At 41.9% G+C, this 22,372-nt stretch overlaps 1 protein-coding gene across 3 annotated transcripts; it reads right to left on the reverse strand.

The window, feature by feature from the left end:
- Positions 1-2,245: 2,245 nt before the first annotated feature.
- On the reverse strand, positions 2,246-22,159 carry HMGCS1 (3-hydroxy-3-methylglutaryl-CoA synthase 1). 3 transcript variants are annotated; one of them, XM_032415256.1, is made up of 12 exons: positions 22,024-22,159; positions 18,291-18,836; positions 16,296-16,356; positions 10,937-11,394; positions 10,486-10,611; positions 9,789-9,953; positions 8,521-8,686; positions 7,546-7,716; positions 6,751-6,857; positions 5,587-5,712; positions 5,196-5,359; positions 2,246-4,037 (listed from the first exon to the last, which is right to left on the reverse strand). In XM_032415256.1, coding segments are annotated over exons 2-12 (1,635 nt in total). In that variant the 5' UTR covers positions 18,292-18,836; positions 22,024-22,159; the 3' UTR covers positions 2,246-3,947. The 3 variants fall into 3 exon arrangements, with proteins under 3 accessions (XP_032271147.1, XP_032271148.1, XP_032271149.1); XM_032415257.1 differs by lacking the exon at positions 18,291-18,836; XM_032415258.1 differs by lacking the exons at positions 16,296-16,356; positions 18,291-18,836.
- Positions 22,160-22,372: the final 213 nt, after the last annotated feature.

Raw genomic sequence — 22,372 nt, forward strand, 5'->3', positions numbered from 1 at the left:
TTTTTAAGATTTTATTTATTTGACAGAGAGAGAGATAGTGAGAGCAGGAACACAAGCAGAGGGAGTGGGAGAGGGAGAAGCAGGCTTCCTGCCGAGCAGGGAGCCCGATGCGGGGCTCGATCCCAGGACCCTGGGATCATGATCTGAGCCGAAGGCAGACGCTTAATGACTGAGTCACCCAGGTGCCCCGTCTAACAAAACTTCTATTCCTTTTTAACTATAGATGCCTGCACACTGATGAAATAGGACAAAGATGAATTCCTTTTTACTTCTAAACATTTAAAATGAAATGTATTTTTTATTACTATAAGCTGGAGCCCTGCTGATCTATAAACTTCCTGAGGATTGGTATTCATAATCTTCAGCACCAAATTACTACCTTTATAATAATTTTTTGTGGCGGTGGGGAGGAATCACAGGTCAACTATTTACTTTGACCACCAATTAGGGAAAAAATGAGGAACCCAAGGTTTAATTAAAAGTAGTTGCTAGATTTCTTCCCATTCAGTTGATGATGTACTGTATGTTAGCTAATTGAACATAGTAAAAAAGGTAGTTGCTAGAAATTTTAAAGTGTTCATTTTTATGTCCAGATTACCTAGCTCTAAATTATTTAAAGATCCTGTTACGTTCCCTGCTCTACTGACTTCTTCAGTGTTTTTTTCAGGACATTTCAAATAGCAGACATGAGGTGTTTCAACCAGGAGGCCTGGGTGGCTCAGTCGTTAAGCGTCTGCCTTCGGCTCAGGTCATGGTCCCAGGGTCCTGGGATGGAGCCCCGCATCGGGCTTGCTGCTCGCTGGGAAGCCTGCTTCTCCCTCTCCCACTCCCCCTGCTCGTGTTCCTGCTCTCGCTATCTCTCTCTGTCAAATAAAAATTTTTTTAAAAATCTAAAAAAAAAAAAAGGAAGTGTTTCAACTGAGTCACAGGAAGATCAAAAGTAGCTGTTTGCATCTGAGTTTTATCTCCTGTTAATCTTAAACTTACTCATTAGTGCTCATAAAAACAAAAACCCAGAAGGTTAAAAACAAAAGTTAAGTGCCCAAATAGAGAAAGCACAAAATTCCAACAAGCAGAGGGAAGGATAGAACTCCTAAAGCACATTAATTAGGATGGAAGAATTTGCAAAAGTGACCTTAGAGAAATAACACTAGCCCATTTTCTAAATGACCCAGAAGGATAGACTGGCCCAGAAAATAAAAGAAATTACCACTAAGTGTTGAGTCTACACATGACATGATGATATGAGCTGAACAGGGCTAGAAAATAGTCTGGGTTAATTTCTAATTCATACAATCCTGAGAGTGGATAGGCTCTTAGAGGTGACCTAGTCCAGTGTTAACTGCCACTGCAAAAACTCTCTATAAAACCCCTGTAAGCACCAGCAACGTGTGGCTCTTAGGGGCGCCTGCATGGTTCAGCTGGGTGAGTGTCCAGCTCTTGATCTCGGCTCAGGTCATGATCTCAGGGTCATGGGATCAAGCCCCCACGTCAGGCTCCATGCTCAGTGGGGATTCTGCTTGAGAGTCTCCCTCTCCCTCTGCCTCTCCCCTGCTCATGCTGTCTAAAATAAATAAATCTTAAAACAAAACATGTGGCTCTTAGGTCAGAGGCTCTTGCTGATAGTAGGCCATTCTATATGGGCTGTTAAATTTGCTTTTAATCTTTACTTGGCAACCCTAAATCTTAGGTTGTTTTTAGGAAAACATAGTAATTCTCTTCATAAATACTTACGGCAAAGTTTACACGTTTGCTACCCAATTTGGGAGTTAATGTCTTTGTTTGAAGTGTAAGAATAATAAGTTATCAGTACAAATTCTTTTATACTAGATGAATAGCTCCTTGAAGCCAAGACCATATATCTTTTAACTCTTTAATTCAGAGTATCTTGCTTATATCAGGTTTTCAAATGTCTGTTAAATGATAAATAGAGGCATCTGGGTGGCTCAGTCAGTTAAGCATCTGCCTTTAGCTCAGGTCATGATCCCAGGGTCCTGGGATCGAGCCCCACGTCAGGCTCCCTGCTCAGCAGGGAGTCTGGTTCTCCCTCTCCCTCTGCCTGCTGCTCCCCCTGCTTGTGCTCTCTCTGTCAAATAAATAAATAAAATCTTACAAAAAAGGTGAATGAATAAATTAGTGAGTGAATGAATAGAAATGAAACAAACACCCACATTTAAAAATAGCATATTAGCTGATTTCTTGCCTAAACTGTTAGTTCAGGAGGGGAAAAGAATACGCAAATATCTGAAATATTTCTCTAAAACTTTATTCAAAGTTATTCACCTCACTGTTAATAAGGTGTACAGTTAATGCTGTGCCAATATTACCAGGCTTGCCCATTGCCGGCAATGGACTTTGAGAAAAACCCATTTCCTGACACCCAAAAGTTAAATTACTCTTTTCAAAACATACCAAACTCCCAATACTTGTGAAAGTATTACATGCACCATTTCCCCATTAATCTTTAAATGTGAACTTACATTATTAATCTACATCAGTGGATGTTAAAATGAAGTCATTTTAACAAATTATGACTGTACAAATCACAATACCACTAGTTAATATCAGACAAGAGTATTTTACAAACACTACATTACATATTACCTTGCAGTCTGAAACATTACAGTTCATATTTGTGTAAGTTTTAGATAACTGAAACTTCACAGAATTTAACAGCAAATAAAGTTTAAAAAATTTAGTTCTGTACATTAGTTCCAACTATCTCTATTTTACAATCTATAAGGCTCATGTCATAGATCAGCACCAAGAAAATCTACAAAACTGTCTAACCAGTCGGCTTATTCATCCCATGTGATAGTTTTTGTTGTTTTTTTTAAGGTGACAGTCTGAAAAAAAAAAATGCTTTATAAATCCTACTTCCAGACCTTGAAATGGAGTACTTTTTTTGGCTGGTCATACTATATAAAACTTGGGTTGTACTTTTTAATGTTCATTGAAAAGATACCCCCAAAAAAAGAGAAAAGAAAGGAAAAAGAATACTTACACCATGAATTTAGGCTGTCAGTCTTTAAGTTGAATTTATAACACTGGAGCATCAGAGGTAACCTAACAATGCCCTGCGCCCCATCCTTCCATTTTGCTTTAAAATTTTAAAAAGCAGCCAGGAAAGTGTTTTATTTATTCTTCAAACTAAGGTGCAAAGAAGGCTTGCACCAACTTCCTCATACACCGCTCCACTGACCTCTCCACCTTGAACCAATGATTCCGGGGTGAACCAGAGCTACGTCCGTAGCTTCCCGACGTGCCCCGTTGTCTGTACCAGACGCCTGCTCAATGCTAGCATCTCTCTGTTCACAGAGCTCATGGCAATAACTCGCCACTGCCGGCCTGGAGTTGGAACAACATTACAGCTTCCAGAACCAGTGCTACCATCCCATCTCTCTCCCTCTTCAGAATTTATAAATTATAGAAAAAGAGCATGTTTGTCTTGCCATTTTTAAACAGGGTTTGTGCATATCACATTTTAAGACTACGTTTCCTAAACTAGAAACTTTTTTTCAAAAACCAGAGGTACTTTCAGTAAGCTTGTTTGTTCAAAGTACAAAATTCTTTCGTGTTTAAAAAAATTAAAATTGGAGACTAGTATCTCTGCTTTCTTTGCCTGAAGCACACGATTCATCAAAGCACATTGAAAAACTAAGCTTCATGCATACAAATGGCCAGAGAGGTATGAAGTTTACAGAGCCCTTAAACATTCCCGGACATTAAGCATTGGCTGTAGACCACAAGAGGAAGCACGTTAGCAAATTGAGCAAAGAGACTTTCCCAAGAACACGATAGTTTTCCAGGCTCCATGTCAGTCACATAAAAAGTCACGCAACATGTAATCCTTTACAACTGTCCCCAGACATCCCACATTCCCAGAACTGTTCCCGTACACCCCCCAACCCAACCCACACTGAAGTCTTCCACCGCACGCAAGTATCTCAATGCTCCCCATTACTAATGACAGCCGCTTCGGGTTCTGCTGCCGTGGCAGGGAGTCTTGGCACTTTCTTGGCAGGACTTGGAATATGCTAAAATCAAAGGAAACAAAGTTGTTGACTCTTGAAGTTTTTTTTGTTTGTTGGTTTTTTGTTTCTTTTTAAAGAGTCCTGGCGCCAAGTTCTAGTCAAAAAACTGAGAAAGGACAATTTTGCAGAGGTTTATGCTAAATGTATATTCTCTAGAGCTTTTCGTGGAAGGAACTAAGTAGCTATTCTTTACTTTCTAATGAAGTTATTATACAAATACAGAGCAAGGGAGAGAAGGCCACAGAGAGCCACCGTACACGGTATTCTCCTTGTTACTCTCGCATCCCCAGCTCTGACTCTGGTGGCCTGCCTAGCTACCTAATTGGTGTAATAGCAAGAAGCAAGACTATGCATTCATCAAATCTGTGCTGAGCAGATAAAATAAACAACTTCGGGGTTATAAAGTTTTCAGGTTGAATTGTGGCCATGATCCTTGGCAAGCCATTTAATTCCTTGCAGCTTTGTCTCTAAAATGGGGATAGTATCATTTACCTCAAGATGGATTTTGTAAGGATTAAATTAGAAAATGTAAATAAAGTTCCTAGCATATAACAGGAATTCAAATTACTGCTATTAGTGTTACTTCTTGACAATCTGTAGACAGATTTGACAATGGCCTGAGAAGAGATGAGAGCCTCCAAATTCTGCCCTCACCCAGGCATGACGGGCCTTCTCTCTACACCAGTCTTCCTTTAAATGTTGGTATTATTAACAGAACCTAGTATTTACTGCACGTTTTAAAAATGCTAGTAATCTGGGGTGCCTGGGTGGCTCAGTCGTTAAGCATCTGCCTTCGGCTTGGGTTGTGATCCTGGGGTCCTGGGATCGAGCCCCGCATCGGGCTCCCTGCTCGGCGGGAAGCTTGCTTCTCCCTCTCCCACTCCCCCTGCCTGTGTTCCCTCTCTCGCTGTGTCTCTCTCTGGCAATTAAATAAGTAAAAAACTTTTTTTAAAAAGTTTTAAAAATGCTAGTAATTTAAGAAATTAGACTTAGAAAATGGCACAGCGGGAATCCAGTGCCAGATCCCTTGCTCTGAAGGACTCTGCTTTATAGACATTCCTTTAAGTGGCTCAGTCTCAGGTCCCCTAAGCCCTGAGATCTGGGGATGGAAATTTCTTACCCTGTCAGAGGCCAAGAGCAAACACGACGCGCTTTACCTACCTCAGTGGCTGTACTTGAATGGACAAGTCCTACTCCTTCCCCCAGCGTGCCGTCACTGGGAGAGGGGCGCCGGGCATAGGTCCTCCTGTGCTTCTCATCCACTCTGACTAGGTACCATGTTCCTTCGAAGAGCGAATCTACTGAACTTTGGGGAATATAGTTGACTAAAGGAAAGGCAGAGAACATGAAAAATCAGTTATGATATACAAGTCACCCGTAAAACTAGAGGTAAGAAGTTACCTATTTCCCCACAATTTTCACTGACATCAGATTAGTACTGAATAAAGCCTAAATACCCTTATCTTATATATAACATGTTTCAGGTTATTAGCACCCTCCAATAGGCTTTGGGTGTATACCTATATATTTAAACAAAATTTAATATTTTTACCCAAGTGATGAGTGTCCTCTCTGAGCTTCATGTTTTCAGCAAAGACATCTGGTGCCACACAAGTTCTTGAGTCAAGTCTTGATTTAAGATCACATAAACTTGCTGTTATTTTATCAAGAGCAGACCCTAAAAGAGTAAATCCCAATATTAAAAGACAAAAGTAGGGGCATCGGGTGGCTCAGTCAGTTAAGTGTCTGACTCTTGACTCAGGCTCAGGTCATGATCTCAGGGTTCATGAGACTGAGCCCCGCATCGGGCTCTGCACTGGGTGTGGATCCTGCTTAGGATTCTCTCTCCCCCTCTCTCTCTATCCCCCTCCCCACACCCCCTCACACTCTCTCTAAAAGAAAAAAAGAGAAAAAGACAAAAGTAGCATACCCCAAAACCTGAACAGGATGCTGCCAAACGGAAAGACAACTTGTCATTTCTTATAGAGCTACCAGATACTATTTAGTCGAAAGAAAAAATGGTATCTGTTTGGCGCAGCTTCCTATGATCTCTGACTAGACATCTGTTCAGTGTCAGCCAGTAGACTAATTAGGAAATAGATGGGATTTGAAACTATAAATAACTTGTCTACAGTCAATCCATGACACAGTTTTCATGTAATGCCAAGTGTTTCATCAGTTTTTCTCCATGTTTTTGCTCCTTCCTGCTCAGGAATGTAAGTCAGGACCGTAAATCTATAAAAATTAGGTATCTTGTATAAAACCAAACCAACAAGGAAAGATTTGGTATTACTCACTCATATGATCAGACTCCACAGCTGCCTGCATTAGACAGACACATTCCCTTTCCCTGCCTGCATCATCCCCCTGGTTATAAATGCTTTACGAACGAGATAAAAGGTAAAAATTAAAGTTACTTGCTGAAGAAGGAAAAGTCAAACATAATGCCATCAAAAGATTTTTTAAGTTCATTATATATTTTTTTCTGACTTGGAAAAAAGGAAAGAAGAGATCCTGACTCGGACAAAATCCTGCCATTTACCCGGTTAAGGCAGATTCTTAAGAGTACAGAGTAAAAATCTGGCTGTGTTGAAAGAAGTGATGAAGACACAAATGTAACGCTCTACGGGACGGAATCCAGTGCTCCCCTGAGAAGGCCTTAGCACTCAGCATGGAGTGTTCCCAACACGTTCCGGCTGGAAGAGTCAGCATTTACCTGGTGTGGCGTCTTGCGTGACTTTAAGGGAGTACAGGGTGGCAGCCAAACCAGAACCATAAGAGAACACGCCAATCCTCTTTCCTGCCAGCTGCAGAGGTGAGTGCCTGTGTAGGGGAAGAAGAGCTACGAAACAGCCTCACCGATGGGCGCCCGGGGGCTCAGTCATTAGGCGTCTGCCTTCGGCTCAGGTCATGGTCCCGGGGTCGCGGGATCGGGCCCCGCATGGGGCTCCCTGCTCCACGGGGAGCCTGCCCCTCCCCCAGCTTGTGTGCACGCACGCACACTCTCTCTCTCAGATAAATAAATAAAATCTTTACAAATAAGTAAATAAAAATAAAGAACAATAAAAAGTCTCACTGATCCAAAACTATAATGTGTGGGAAGACAGAAGTTGGGAGTAAAAATTCATCCTGTAGCCTTAGGAAGCTGACCTGAAGCTTTACAATAAGGAGATTGAAAACAAGAGTTTCTGTCTCTTTGGGAATGATGGGGCTCATGAAAGTTACTACGCCATAAAATAAGTTACTTTGTCAACTAGGGATTTACAGCTCAACTGCAGGTCAAGAAGAAGACAACCATGAAAAGAGCAGCCAGGAAAGCCAGCATGAACTCAAGTACTCAGGGGTAACTGTAGCCTTGTCCCACTCATCCTTTAAGTCAATGGACAGCAGGCTACAGAACCTGGAAATAAAATGTCACCCCGTGACCTGCCACCAACATGCCTGCCACCAGCTTTGGTGTTCAAAACCTAACAGCCCCCGATGAGAGGAGGCAGAGGAACTATGTACTTACTGTGCTAGAACAGAAGCGAGGGAGCCGTACACAGACGATGTGTACATATTTCCATTCTGATTTGACACAAGCAAAGATGCCTTTGTTTTCTGATTAAAGAGTTCAGAACTAGCCTTCATAAATGCTTTTTCCACATCTCTATCAAAGTAGGTATCTTCCAATTTAACATCCCTGAAAGATTTAGAAAAAAGGCCATCTTACAATGTTCAAAGACTACATTTTTATTATACTAGCCGATGTAACTAATATTCTAATCTGCGTGTACGATTCGGTTTGCCTATTTATTAAAAGCCAAGTAGCAATATGCTGATTGTCAGGGAAGATGTAACAGTTGCACACATATGGTCCTTTTTGTCAAAGCTTTTTATCAAGTTAAGACAACTGCATTCTCATGGGTCAATAAACTCACAAAAGCTCTGTTGTCAGCAAACAGAATACACTACTATTTCAAGTCCATCATAATGTCTATTTCGTTACAAAAGTCAGGATATTGCAGGAGCCGAGTCTTAAAAAGTTGAGTAGAATTTTACTAGATGTAGAAGGGACAGAATGAGTTTAACAGGCATGGCGCGTTAGGGAGCCTTACAAGTGGGGAAATGTGGAAGAAGCAGGAAAGCCGACTTCAGTTTGGCGGCTGCAGGATGGGATGGGGCACAGGGGCTAGAGAGGCAGGAGAGATTTCAGAGGCTGTCGTAGGAAATACACCCAGGCACTCATGGGGCTCTACTATCATGGTGACAACGGGAACAGATCGAAAAGGACGAAATCCGAAAATATGAGTAGAAATGACTAAAGAATTCATGGAGATATGCTTCCACCTCTCTGGGACTGTTTCTTCACTGATGACATAAATGCTTAGACTTGAAGACTTTTAAGATTCTTTTAAAGTGTTCATGTCTATAAAAAGAACAGTTTAACAGATGGATAAAATATTCACACAGAGAAGAAAAAAAAATCCTAATAAACTTCTCTTACCCAAAGGCTTCCAGGCCACTATAGATACTATTTTTATCTCTGTTCTGGTCGTTAAGGAAGTCATTCAGCAACATCCGAGCTAGAGATTTCTGAACCAGCTTACAGTAGGGCGAGTGGAAGATCATGAAACCAAAATCATTCAAGGTAAAATCTTTATCATTTCCCTCTGAAAGAGAAAACCAAAGAAATTATGAAATTCATTTAAAACACTAACTTTTGAAGTCTGATTTTAGAACAAGGCTAGGATGTTCTTCTATCTTTAAACAGCAACCAAAAATATACTGTATAATGAAATATCTCTAGGGCTTAAAATGCATATCAAAAAGACATCCAGGGATAGAATATCACTGTTTTCAAACTTCAGAGTCTTAAGAGTCTGTAATTCAGTTAGTGGGTTGGGGCCAGTTTTTTTTTTTTTTTTTAAACCTTAGGATATTCTTTTAAATGAAATAGAATAGGGTAGAAGATAGCAAACTGCATTAAGTTGTGGCATGCTAAGTGATTTCATGATATTTTTGGGTGAGTTGAGCACGCACAGACAAGGCAGAGTGTCCTTCTCACTGTGGGGCCTAATAACGTTAGAAAATCACTATCCTGTTCAATACTGGCAAACAGTATGACATTTTACACACTGCAAGAATGCTTCTTCTCCAGGGCCACTGTGAATCTTATTACATTATTCACTACTTTTTTTAACCCTCTCTTACAACCTCTATAAAGCAAAGTTGGTCTATGGAAAAAGCCTAATTTGTATGATACTGTGTGTTTTAATGGCACTAATTCAAATGCTGTCCTTTTGAGTATCTTAAGAACTTCTTCAGGGTTAAAGACAGAGATTAATGAGGATACTGGAAAAGCAAGTATGAATTCACAGGTCAAATGCAAACAACCTGTGGGAGGAAAGGGGTCACTTCAGTAATTTATTTATCACAGCTGCAAACTAAAGCCTTGTAAAAGTACCTCCCTCGAAGATGAAAATGATTCAAGTTACTTTCTTTTACCCTAGTTTTGATTTTTTTTTTTTTTAACTGGGGGTAAGTCTAAATAAGCGTTTTTGCATAGATATACCTCATTTCCAAAGCTTCCTTGTATCCCTAAATTACACATTCCCCGAATCTGTGGGGAAATGCAATCTGGTGGGTGAGGAAGAAATAGTTCAAGGACACTAATGAAGGATGCCCACAAAGCATCATCTCACTAAAGACACTCAGCACTACACACTGCCCCCTCAACAGATACCCAAACCAAGGCACATGGATGAAACCCACCCTTCTGCCACTGGGCACGGATCTTCTTGCGGTAGACGGAATAGCAGCGGTCTAGCGCACTGAGGTAGCACTGTATGGAGAGTTTCCCATCCACTATAGGATATTCCGAAAGCATATCAGGCTTGTAAAAGTCATAGGCGTGTTGCATATGTGTCCCACGAAGTCCTATTAGAACGAAAAAGGGAGATGACATTATTTCTGCTCCTTGATGACTGTGTTAGTCAGCTGATTGCATTATCTAGGGACTTTCCTAAACTCTCTAGTCAACTCTTGCCACTTGCAGCATGGAAATCACAAGGTGAAACCGACATGTAATTGAAATGAAACCTAACAGTATCCAGGACAGGCCTAAGACTCCTTTGATACACAACATTTTATGCAAGTTTCCTATCTCTAACTGGGAGATCACAATTACTCTACTGAACTGAAAACAAATTAAACTTGTCACTGATGAGTGACTGTGGGCAAGTTACTCTTTATTGCTCAAACCCATTTTACTGCTCTGTAAGAGGAGAATGGCATTACTTACCTCATAAAATTGCTATGAAGACCAAACCCGCTAGAGCACATATAAACCACCGAGCAGGTAGTGCGGGCACTTAATGAACACTCAGTAAGTACTAGCTTCTGGTTGTATTTTCAACTTTCTCAGCATACCTTGCTAGTAAAAAAAAGAAATGCTCTCCCAAACACTCACCTCGGTCAAAAATTAAAGGAGCGTTTGGCCCAATCAGCAGAGCAACAGCTCCCACTCCACCTGTAGGTCTAGCATTTCCTGTGGCATATACAGCAATATCTCCCGCAACTACCAGCGCATACCGTCCTGAAAAAGATTTTTGTTAATACACAAGAAGGCGATCACCGCTAGAAGTATCATACATATACACTGAAGTCTTCTATTTTCCTAGTCTTCTATTTTCCTAGAATATGCTTTCCCATCTTTGGCAAAGCAAAAAAAATTCTAAATTTTTATAATTTTGTCCTACGTGATAAAGATAACCAGTTTATAATTCAGGTTAAGTTGAAAGAGCTACATTTCTGACCATACTCGAACAAGCCTCCCTGGTAAGTGTGCATGGGGCATTCACTGAAAGGTCATTTGGGCCTACCTATCCTGGAGAGTTTCTTTGGAATAACATGTAACATACCATCCCAAGAACTGGACTCAATCCAATTAACAGCGTTGAAGACAGCCGCCGTGCCTCCATAGCACGCATTCGTTGTGTCTATGCCTTCTACGTCTGTGTTCCCAGACTCCTCAAAGAGCTGCATCAAATTAGTCTTCACGGACTTTGATTTGTCGATGATTGTCTCTGTTCCAACTTCTAAACGCCCAATGCAATCATACGAAAGGCTATGTCTCTCCATAAGATTCTGAACCACAGTCAGGCAAAGAGAGTTGATATCTTCTCTATCTGTGCAGAAGCCCATCTTGGCCTGGCCCAAGCCAATAGTATACTTTCCAGCATCTACACCATCGTATTTTTCCAACTCTGCTTGATCAACATATTGAGAAGGAAAATAGATCTCAAGGGCAACAATTCCCACATCTTTTGGCCAGCAGGCTTCTGCATTCAAAGGAAGTGACCCAGGCATGGTGAAAGAGCTTTAGAAAGAAAAACAGAAGAAAACACTGTTTTAGGTTATAAATTCCAGATTGTCAAACTTGAGAAATCAACATTAAAAGTTCAACTACAGCCTGAAACGTTAATTTAGTTTCTAAGTTTAGTATATTTTATTTAGGGTGATTTTATTTTATTATTATTTTTCTTAATTGAAGTACAGTTGACACACAATGTTACATTAGTTTCAGGTGTCCAACATATTTTATTTGACAACTCCATGCATTATGCTATGCTCACGGTTTAAGTGTAGCTACCATCTGTCACCATATAATGCTATTACAATACCACTGACTATATTAGGGGCAATTTTAATATGTGAAAGCAGCAATTACAGTATGAATGCAATACTACTATTTAAAATTACTGTCTGTTAAAAAGATTTGCACTTTTTAAAAACTAGACCTCTTCAGGGGCGCCTGGCTGGCTCAGTCAGTGGAACATGTGACACTCGATCTCACGGTTTTGAGTTCAAGCCCACATTGGGTGGAGAGAGTACTTAAAAATAAAATCTTTTAAAACAAACAAACAAACAAAACCCCACCTAGGTCTCTTTAGATTTAAGACAGGATTATTAAAGGTAAAGAAAACTCAAGTAAGATTCTTCTATTGTAAAAAACTACAAGATAAAATACAATGACAATTTAGTAATATGGTCCACAAATCAGAATTCAAGTACCTGATCTATTCCTGGCCACCCAAGAACATTTAAATTGGCCAGTCAGTTATTCATCAGAAATATATTGCATTCTTCAATGATCTAAACAATTTCAGCAAGTAGAAAAGCCACACTACAGAAGTCTACCAAGTAAATCTCTACAAGCCCCTGTTATTATAAAGAAGCCCCCCACAACCCAAATGATGAAAATTTTAAGCAAAAGTAAGTTCTAGGACTCATCACAGGGTCATATGCCAATATCCTATACTTTCTACAGCTAGTCTATAGGCAATAAATGATCGTAGAACCACAAGGTATCACTTAGCTTCTAAATCAGGGAAAAAAACCAAACTCTGATTCACATTTGAAAACTGGTAATCCACATATTATTTGTGTGGCATCTAGGTAACACTTCTTAAAACCACCCCTCTCTTTTTTAAAAAGGGCACTAAAAAAGACTGTTGCCACACTGTAAATACTTTCAGTAGTATCTAGATTTATTTACTAACAGTAAAATAAATGTGCCACTCAAGAGCATTGCTGTGTGCGTATGGGCAAGTCACATAACCTATCAGAGCCTCCTCAATTTCTTTAGAGACTGTATTCATCAGGAAAAGAGAAGTCATTCTAGATATTTCAAACGGGAGGACTTAATACAGGGAACTGGTTACAAACTTGTTGGCAGGGCCAGAGGAGTCAAGGGGGAAGGTGGTTATTTAGATCCCAAGAGCTCACACTCCTACTGACGCTGCCAGAGCTACTAGGACGAGCACCTCTGCTGCGGAGCTCGAGCCTCGACCCGCCTCCCCCTGCCCTTCCCGCTGTCGCCACTGACAAAAACAAGCCGGCCTCGTCTTCCCATCTTCTCTCTCCCTTGAGTACTTCCGTGGGCAGTCTACCCAGAACCCAGCTAGCGTAGGAGTCCGAAATACCTAGGTGTCAGGCTTTGAAGAATGGCACAGCCTATTAGTTTTAGAGAAAGAATTTGTTTCCCCATTTAAACTTCTACAACTCAATTTCCTTTTTAGGCATCACATTAATTGGAAGGTGCACCTTCCATGACAAAATTTCAGGTCTTCATTCACCTAAAGGTCTTGGCTTATGAGAATTACCTGGGTCCTACTGGTTCACCAACGTTCTTTAGCATTTACCAACTACTACTTTGACTCCTAAAAATGAAAAGTCAAATCCTATATTTATGTCATTTGTGCAAACTCTGGGATAGTATTAGGTATAATGAAATTACAGACTACTGCCTTGGTGAGTTGTTAATTATTGAAATCTTGAGAGAACATCTAAAGCAGAGAGGTTATTTTTAAATCATGTAATCTACCCTTAGCCCATAGGTCATCAAGTTATAAGTGTATTGGGATGCCTGGGTGGCTCAGTCAGTTAGGTGTCTACCTTCAGCTCAGGTCACGATCCCAGGGTCCTGGGATCGAGTCCCGTATCGGGCTCCCTGCTCAGCGGGGAGCCTGCTTCTCCCTCTGCCTGCCACTCCCCCTGCTTGTGCTCTCTCCCTCTCTCTCTGACAAATAAATATTTTTTAAAAAGTTGTAAGTATATTAAAACCTAAAAAATAAGCACCTAGAAATATAATCACAAAATCTAAGTTAAAGGTCCCAAGGGATACCACTGAATCTTCCTACTAAATATAAGAATTTATATGTTTTTTCATTTATTCAAACAATGACAACATGTTACATGCCAAACATTTGGGATAAGCTTCATAGGAGATAACCCTTCCCTTTTCAAATAGTCACCATCTCCATGTGTAGGATACAAACACCTAATAATAAACAAGTGAAACAACAGAGACAGTCACATTATGTTATGAGAACCACCTAACCCAGCCTGGAGGAAAGGGGAGCAGTGGGAAGAGAGGCTTCTTGGTGCTGCCTTGAGTCTTCAGAATGAGTAAGGAGTTATCAGTAAAGCTCTGCAGAAGCGAACAGCGGTAGGAGATTGTCAACAGGGTGGACAACGTACAAAAGGGCAGAGTACAAAGAGCTATGAAAAGTTTTACTGATTTCCTGAAGTGAAATGTGAGGCCCAGTGAGTAGAGCAGGCAAGCAGTAGGTCAAGAGAACTAGACCCGAGTCGGGTTATAACGGCTCTGGTATGCTGCTGTCAGGGGGCTTCGAAGTCATCATGAAGACAAAAAGAAGCCATCAAGGGTTTCAGACAGGAGTTAACAGGGTCATATTCGTGTGTGGGTCAATGTTTTTCCAACTCCGGAATCAATTTAGTGGATGGCGAACAACACCTTTTAAAACGTAGTAGAAAAGAACAGAAAACAACAAATTGCACAGCACACAGTAACTTTAAGAATTCTTCCATGAAAAATGTTTCGATTATTCAGACATATCCTAGGCTGCAATATAAAGTATATTTCTTACTGAGGGTCATAGCCAAAAAAGCTTGAGAGTCACCGTTCTGCACAACCACCGGAGCCGTGTGGAGAACGGATTTGGGTGAGGGGGCAGACCGCGCAGTCCAGATAAGACAGGTCATGTACTAGAGCAATTACTACATGAGGGGTGAAGAAGGAACAGCTTCAAAAACTATGCAAGCAAAAAACTGGCAGAAATTGTGATTGACTAGAAGCCAGGAAAAGGAGGAAGATTTCTAGCCTCAGCCGTTTAATGACGTCACAGGCTCGCTGTCATAACAGCTAAGCGAACAGAGAACCACCTCTTTACTCTGTTGTACCCTTTCCCGTCTTCCACAAAAACCTATCTGCTTATGATAATCTAAACTGTGCTACACCGGAGTTGAAATAAAGACAAAGGAACTAAAATGTCACCAGGCAGATTCTAATTTTATAGTAAAACAAGATTAAGTCCTCTGCATAATCCATAGAAAAGAGCTCTACAACTAGTGTTCAAAACCAAAGACCAGTCCATGTCCTTATAGGAGGAACCCCTCCTATATGCTACCCTCTAAGTCGCCAAACCAGAAGCAGGAGGATTAGGCACCTTCCCAGCCTTTCCCACAAGGTTATCACTTTGGACTCTTTCCACTCTTCAAACTGCTCTAAACACACTGAGGACAGTGTGATTTTCTCTGCCTTGCCCAGCAGCTTGCAATGCTTTTGGAAATAAAATGGACAAGTATATACAATCTTCCTGAACATATAAACCAGTTTATTAAAAGCCGCAATGCAAGGCTTTGATTCCAGAATTAATCCATATTTACCATAATCTGACTAGCTCTGATCAGTTCTTACATTATTGTACTTAAGAAATAAGGCATAACTCTGTTACGCTTAAACCTCGGAGAGGTTAAATAAGTGCCTTATTTCATTTGGGGGAAAAACGTAGCTTAACTAACCCACATACATCAAGCTGAAAGTGAATCATGACTCTGATCTTAGTGTGGAAAAAATTTTTACATTTTCTAATTCGGTCAATATTGCTCATTCTCGGAGGGGTTTTGACGCCCAAGATGTTCTCATTATATTCCTGATAAAAAGCTGTCCAATTTGAAATAGTTAGCTTTTGGTTGAAATTAAGGAGGAGTAAGATTAAGTAGGACAAGCATGGAAAATTAATACAGGGAAGTAATTGTTTCCATGGCATTTCAAACAACAAAAAGTTTGATATAGTTTGTGATCTGTAATCTCTACTTTTAACCATCCTATTAAGTGTATGCTCTTACGCTGTCCTCTCAAATGCTCTCTGAAGTAGACCAGATTCAATAAGAAAAAGGCCAGCTGAAGATCTGAGATGTTCACATTATGGTGTTAACTCCATACACAATGGGGTATTCTAGTCAATTCACTAAATATCACAAAAAATTTCTAAATAGAATATAGTTTAAAAATCTGACAGTTTAAAAAATTACCTGTATAACTTTTTGCTGATTAAAAAGGTACTTCACTATTTTTCAGAGCATTGTATCCACAATAAAAAAAAAAAAATCTAAGAAGGATAATGGGGACTCCGTATTTATAATAAAATGTGTAAATTTTCTTTTAAAATTTTATCTTTAAAAAGGTTAAAAAATTAGTTTCTAGATTTCAAACATTAGTCTAATAATCACAACACTGGACAGTCTCCCAAAGCACTAGGGCATTAACTAATATTTAATAACTAACACAACACTGTAATGGGTTTTAAGAATGTGTGGGGCACACAAGTGGTTATTTGCCCTGGGATAAAAATTAAATTTCCCCCTTCCATTAGAGAGGAAGGCTTTCTTTAGCAGCATGACAGGATGCCATACCTGTGTGAGGAATAAAGAACTGCAGTCTCCAGGTCTGTCACTCTGTTTCCTCCTTCAGGCACTAGGAATTTCAAATAAGAACTTCTTTTAAAGTCATAAATCACCGCACAAATTCAAATAATGACTCCAATTCAAAATAAGTTAAAATAAACATTTCTTTTTCCCATTACATTGCATAGAACAGAATTTTATTTTGCTTAGAAAAATGGTACTTAAAGCTTATAAAACTTTTCCCCCCTAGTTCATGAGTGTTTAGAGTGGTAGGTTCAGTCCTGATAATGAACTGACATGCGAGGTTCATATCACTGATTCAGGCTTGAAACCAACGGTGATGCTAGGGGAGTTATTAGTTGTCTTTACTAAATTTGAATTATTAAGAATTAAAGGAAAGGAATATAAATAAATAGCAAGCTCTGGAGTAATGAGACTCCCACATTCAAGAGTTTGCTCTAGGGGCGCCTGGGTGGCTCAGTCCGTGAAGTGTCTGCCTTCCTTCAGCTCAGGCCATGATCCCCGGGGTCCTCAGCGGGGAGTCTGCTTCTCCCTCTGCCCCCTTGCCCCCACTCATGCTCTCTTTCTCTTAAATAAATAAAATCTTAAAAAAAAAGAAAGTTTGCTCTACCCTTAGGAGTTTGTGGCTTTAGCAATGTGTGCCTCTATGAGCTTCAGTTTTCTCATCTATAAAATGTAGTTAAACTGCCCTCCCAAATGGTTGAGAAGATAAAATATGTGAATTACACTTTGTAATATAAAGTACCAATACATCATTATTCTAGTTCTTAGTATTTTTCAACAAAACACATATCTCTGTAGCAAGACCTAATTACCTTCATTTATTTAAATCTTATGCTCCTACTTTTCAACATGTCCACCTCCACCCTCCCCAACCTTTTAAAAGTGATTTTCCCTACAGTGCTTGTATTAAAAAGATAAGCATGTGATATCAAGATAAAAGAGCATTAAGCGGGGCTCTTGGGTGGCTCAGTCGTTAAGCGTCTGCCTTCGGCTCAGGTCATGATCCCAGAGTCCTGGGATCCAGCCCCACATCAGGCTCCCTGCTCAGCAGGAGGCCTGCTTCTCCCTCTCCCGCTCCCCCTGCTTGTGTTCCCTCTCTCGCTGTGTCTCTGTCAAATTAATAAAATCTTTAAAAAAAAAAAAAAAAAGAGCATTAAGCTTTCGCATCATTTAAATTATGTGGAAATAAAAAGGGAAGGTGACACTGAAGCATTTTCTTCAGGCCATCTGTTCTGAAGGATTGTTACTTGAGACAACAGTTTCTATGCTTTATGAAAACACAATTACCTTTGCTCTCTACTTAACTGCTGGCAAATTTAGCTTCTGCCCTTGCCTGATTAACCAGAGACTACATTCAGTACTCTGAATTACTTTTAGTAAATAATTTAGTAAGCTTTCTTTTACATGATTAGATCATTTAAGAGCTCTTTACAGATTTAGTTCCTTTTACTTCATTAAGTTTACCCTGCCCCCCAAATAAATAAACCCTGAGTTTTGTAGGAAAAGATAAAGACTTCTACATTCCAAGAAACCTCTTTGATTACAGAATTATACATATATTTTGAGAAAATAACCTTTATTTTGTTCTTTATTATCTCAAATTACGCTTTTGTAACTTGCAAATTAAGTAGACCACAGAGACTGGCTCTCACTGGTGAGGGGAAAACATGATTCCCCCTCCATGGTGAGACTAAATAACTTAGTAATATTTCTTCTTGAAACCATGTATGTATATGCGTTTGACGCTATTTTCATCAAGGAAATTTCTCCCAAACTGCCAATATTCCCTCTTTCAATTTTGATCATTTCAACTGGGGAGAGTTTAGGTGGAGAGAGCCGGGCCAAGAAAAGAGGAGGGGAGGAGGGTATAGATAGGATGGGGAAGAGAGGAGGGGCCAAGAGGAGGAGAGAGAGAGAGGAGGACATTAGAGCAAAGAAAGAAACCGAAGAAAAGAAGATTCACAGAAGACTGCTGCATACTTAAGCTCTCAGGAGAAAGAGAGGCCTGGAGACCAGGGACGGAAATGGAGGCGGTAAATGCCACTCTCGGAAACAGTCCATTAGAAAGCGGTGAGGCTTTCCCTCCTCTTCTGCAACTGCTGGGAGGGTTCTCTACCCTGACTGAAAGAGCACTGCCACAGTCTCCCCCAGGGCATCCGCTTCTTTCTAACAGGTCTTTTCAGAGCACTGGATGCAGGGCAGCGGGCCAGGGCAGGAAGCAGGTAATGAAGCGCAAGTGGCTGGGCAGGTGACCACAAAGCATGTCCGGAGCCTCCCGAGCCTCCAGAGCCACAGTATGGGATTCCTGGTTTGGCAAAGATAAACACTGAAGAATGCGGAGACTGCTGGGCCCAACCAGCCAGGTTCAGGCAATGATGCTTTCTCCTGGGGTTGACCCAGAGTTCTGAATTCCTTCTTCTGGATCCCTCCTCAGCCTTGATTCAAACAAGTAGTCCGAGAAGTGCATCCAGCACACCTTTAGGTACATGGTAAACCAGAAGCAGTTGCCTGCTGATCTTTTTCACTCTAACAGGAGAGAAATCCGGGACATCCTTTTTAATGAGGAAAAGCTGGCAACCTTTCCTCCTTAGGAACAAGCAAGCACAACTACTGGTAAGGCTTTGCCCATGCCCGCACACTCCGGTCTAGTTCTCTCAGTAAAAAACAGACATTCCTGGCTCTCCCCAGAGTTCCCGGGCTGCTTATAAATTCAACTCCTACTTCAAGGGCCTGTTCTAAGCTACCTCTTCCAAGGTTTCCTCAAGTTTCTAATCAGGGCCCCGCACTTCTACAGCAGGTATAAGTCATTCACACAAAGTCCTCATAGTCTACTCTCAACGAAAACTAGTTATGGGCAGTCTTCCTAGCCACACTTGATTCCTAGACTTCTGCTGGGAGAGGGGCTGTATTTTGATTCTTTTGAAATCCCTTTGAGATCTTGGAGTAACGGGCATTCAACTGCCATTTTTTTGAGGGGCCGAATTTGGAGTTATCACAGAAGACAAATCTTTTAGATTCGAGTACTTGTAGCAGCCCTCATTAGTAAGTTCTTTTTGCTATCACTTTTTAAATGAGCTGCTGCACCAAACAGTGCCCAGAAAGTGTTTAAGCAAATTGGCTTTCTACCGAAAAATGTAAGGGATCCAAATGGAGTAAGACAACATTTGCTGTTCTTACCATCATTCCCATAGGCACACATCCCCAATCACAAGACTTGCAAAGATGAAGACTTTGAAAAATTAGCTTCTCCTCTACTGCTCTAACTACACTCAGCTGACAGACAGCAAGTGAGCATCACCACATATCAAGAAGTCTCAGAAAGAACAGATTTGAGTTGAGTCCTACTATCCTCTCATTAGATTGGGTAACATGTTTTTCAACCTTCTGAATCTGTACCACCATCTTGAGAGACATAAAATATCACGCAGGATGCCTGGGTGGCTCAGTTGGTTAAGTGTCTGACTCTTGGTTTCTGCTCAGGTCATGATCTCAGGGTTGTGAGATCAAGCCCCACTGAGGGCTCCATGCTCGGCAGAGGAGTCTGCTTGAGATTCTCGCTCCCTCTCCTTCTGCCCACCCCCCACTCTCTCTCTAAAATAAATAAATAAATCTTAAAAATAAAAATCACACCCTTCTATGATATTTGGTTTGTTAGTAACCCAACATAAAATTATAAGCCTCTGTTCTTTTCCACATGAAACTATAGATTCTGATACACAGCCCATCAAATTCCTCAAACCAGAACCTCAACTGTATCTCCCCTCATTCAGTTCCACTGCTTTATGGTTTTAAATAATTCTAGGGCACTGAGGAAATAGCTATCTAAAATCTCAATCAACAAATCTTAAAGTCTGGGGCGCCTGGGTGGTTCAGTCGGTTGAGCGTCTGCCTCCGGCTCAGGTCATGACGCCAGAGTCCCTGGATTGAGCCCGGCATCGGGCTCCCTGCTCAGCAGAGAGCCTGCTTCTCCCTCTGCCCCTCACCCCACTCGTGCTCTCTCTCTCTCTCTCTGAAATAAATAAAATCTTAAAAAAATATCTTAAAGTCCATCCCACAGTTAAGAGAAAGATGTAAAAGCACTCTGGAGGAATCTGTAAGAAGAAAACAAAATCAAAAGCAAGGCTCAGAAATAGCCAGCAGATGACGTGGCCTTCTATGGTCCCAAACAAAATATCCCATAATTTCTCCCCATTGGAAACCTCTTCCTAAGACCTGGGGTTACTGATTAAACTAGAACTGAATAAAGGGCAAACCTACAAATTTAGGAGAAAGAGACCTACAAAGGTTACACACCAAGAAAATAAAGTCTTTCTCCTCTCCCATAAAATACGCTATCCCTGCCCTCCTTACCCTTACAAATATAACTGAAATTTTAAAAAACAAAGTTTTGCTCAAATAAAGAACACAAACTGCTTAGAGGTCTCAAGATACAAAGAACCATTTGGACAGATCCATGTTAAGGACTTTCAATCTGCTCTCTAACAGAATCTGCACAATGGAAGTCCAAACTCCATATCGGAAGGAAAAACCTGTTAACTATATGAACACTTCCATTTGTCTTAATTTCGTCCTTTATCCTGCCATTGTTTTTCACAGTTCATCAGTGTGATGGAGCAAATGGTACTCAGCAGCAGCCAGAGCACATCATCCTACTGCAGCAGGCTGACAAGAACACCAGCAGCTGAAAGGAGCTGCGGCAGAGGTGGGCAGTCAAAGAAGCCTGGGATGGCCTAAGGCCAAGGCCACAGGGCAAACATGACAAGCAGAGACAACCTCATTACCTGTTGTCCAAATCCCTCCTTCAGGGTAGATGAGAGTAATCCTTTTCTCTACCACTGGTCAAAGAAGGACACCCGTTTTTCAAAGACACCTTATACTTGGCTTAACCCCAAACCCCACTGTGTGAAGGCCCTCTGGGTGCCTGCCCATTACATCATATCAGGTCAGGCTGGCCCTGAAGCTCTTAGCAGGAGGGAGGGGTACGGGATTTCAGAACACCAAGGAAACCCATTTTTTCCTTAATATGGGCATAAAATATATGGAGGCAGGAAGGTGGGAGGCAGGAATTTGTGAGCTATGAAGCAAGCCGACTGAAGCAGTCAACAGCCCAAGTATTCAGCCAGGTTAAATCACGGTTTTGATGCTTTCTTGCACCTGAGCTGGGGAAGAAAAGTTATGCTTGCCCACTTCCCTTTCTCCCAGCAACTCTCTAGATGTGGCTGCAAAGGGACACACCCCCTGCCAACCTACAAGCCTCCATCTATTTAGGCGTGATCTTCCCCATCCCTCGGCGTCCACCCTTAACCCAAAGCTCTGGGAACGCCCAGGCAGCCCAGCTCCTTCCTCATCCCCTCCTGATGCGCCTCCCCAGCCCCAACCCCCTCAAGGAGATCACAGCCACGTCCCTGGCACCTCCAGCCCCTGGCTGACTATGTCATTTGAACCCTAGCCCTCAACGCCCTTTCGCCTTCTCCCCGCCGCCACTCCCCAGCCCCTCGTCAAACCCGCCGCAGTCGGCCCCAGGCCCCTGGCAGGGGAGGCCCCGCACGGCCCTGTTCGCGGCGCCCCCATCCTCCCGGGCCGGGTCCATGCGTCCGCCCCACCCGGACGGAGCTGCAGCTCCTTCGGGCCTAGTCAAGGACACCGCCTCCGCCCGGCCTTCACCCAGCCCGGCGCCGCAGCAGCCCAGCTCTCCCCCTCGTGGGGCACTCACCCAAATGTGACCGGGCGGTGGCCGTGGAAAGGGAGTGAGCCACGAAAGGCCAATACGCGGCGCCTCCCCTCCGCCACCAGCTTTATAGCTGCCGACCCACCCGACTCCGGCACGGCCGGGAGTCGGTGGGAGGCTGGACAGGGGTTCCAGCAGCCAATCGCAGCCCGCAGAGTAGTCCGGCAGTGCCCGCCCCCTGGTCCGGCTTCTACCAATCCGAAGAAAACTAGAGGCGGGCTCTTGCTAGGGTTTTCCCTCGTGGCTGGAAGGGCGGGGGAAGGGGCGGGGACAAAGTTGGAGGGCCGAGGAAGTGGGGTGAGAGAGTGACGTGGGGTGGCCCGAGAGCCGGCCT

This window comes from Phoca vitulina, unplaced genomic scaffold (assembly GCF_004348235.1).
Source record: "Phoca vitulina isolate PV1807 unplaced genomic scaffold, GSC_HSeal_1.0 scaffold17, whole genome shotgun sequence".
Lineage (NCBI taxonomy): Eukaryota > Metazoa > Chordata > Mammalia > Carnivora > Phocidae > Phoca > Phoca vitulina.

Excerpts from the sequence above, each read along its gene's own strand:
- HMGCS1 (XM_032415256.1), bottom strand. Across the intron at positions 7,717-8,520 it reads AGTGGCCTGGAAGCCTTTGG|GGATGTTAAATTGGAAGATA; the intron begins GTAAGAGAAGTT and ends TAAATCTTTCAG. Across the intron at positions 4,038-5,195 it reads ATTCAAGTACAGCCACTGAG|CATATTCCAAGTCCTGCCAA; the intron begins GTAGGTAAAGCG and ends CTTTGATTTTAG.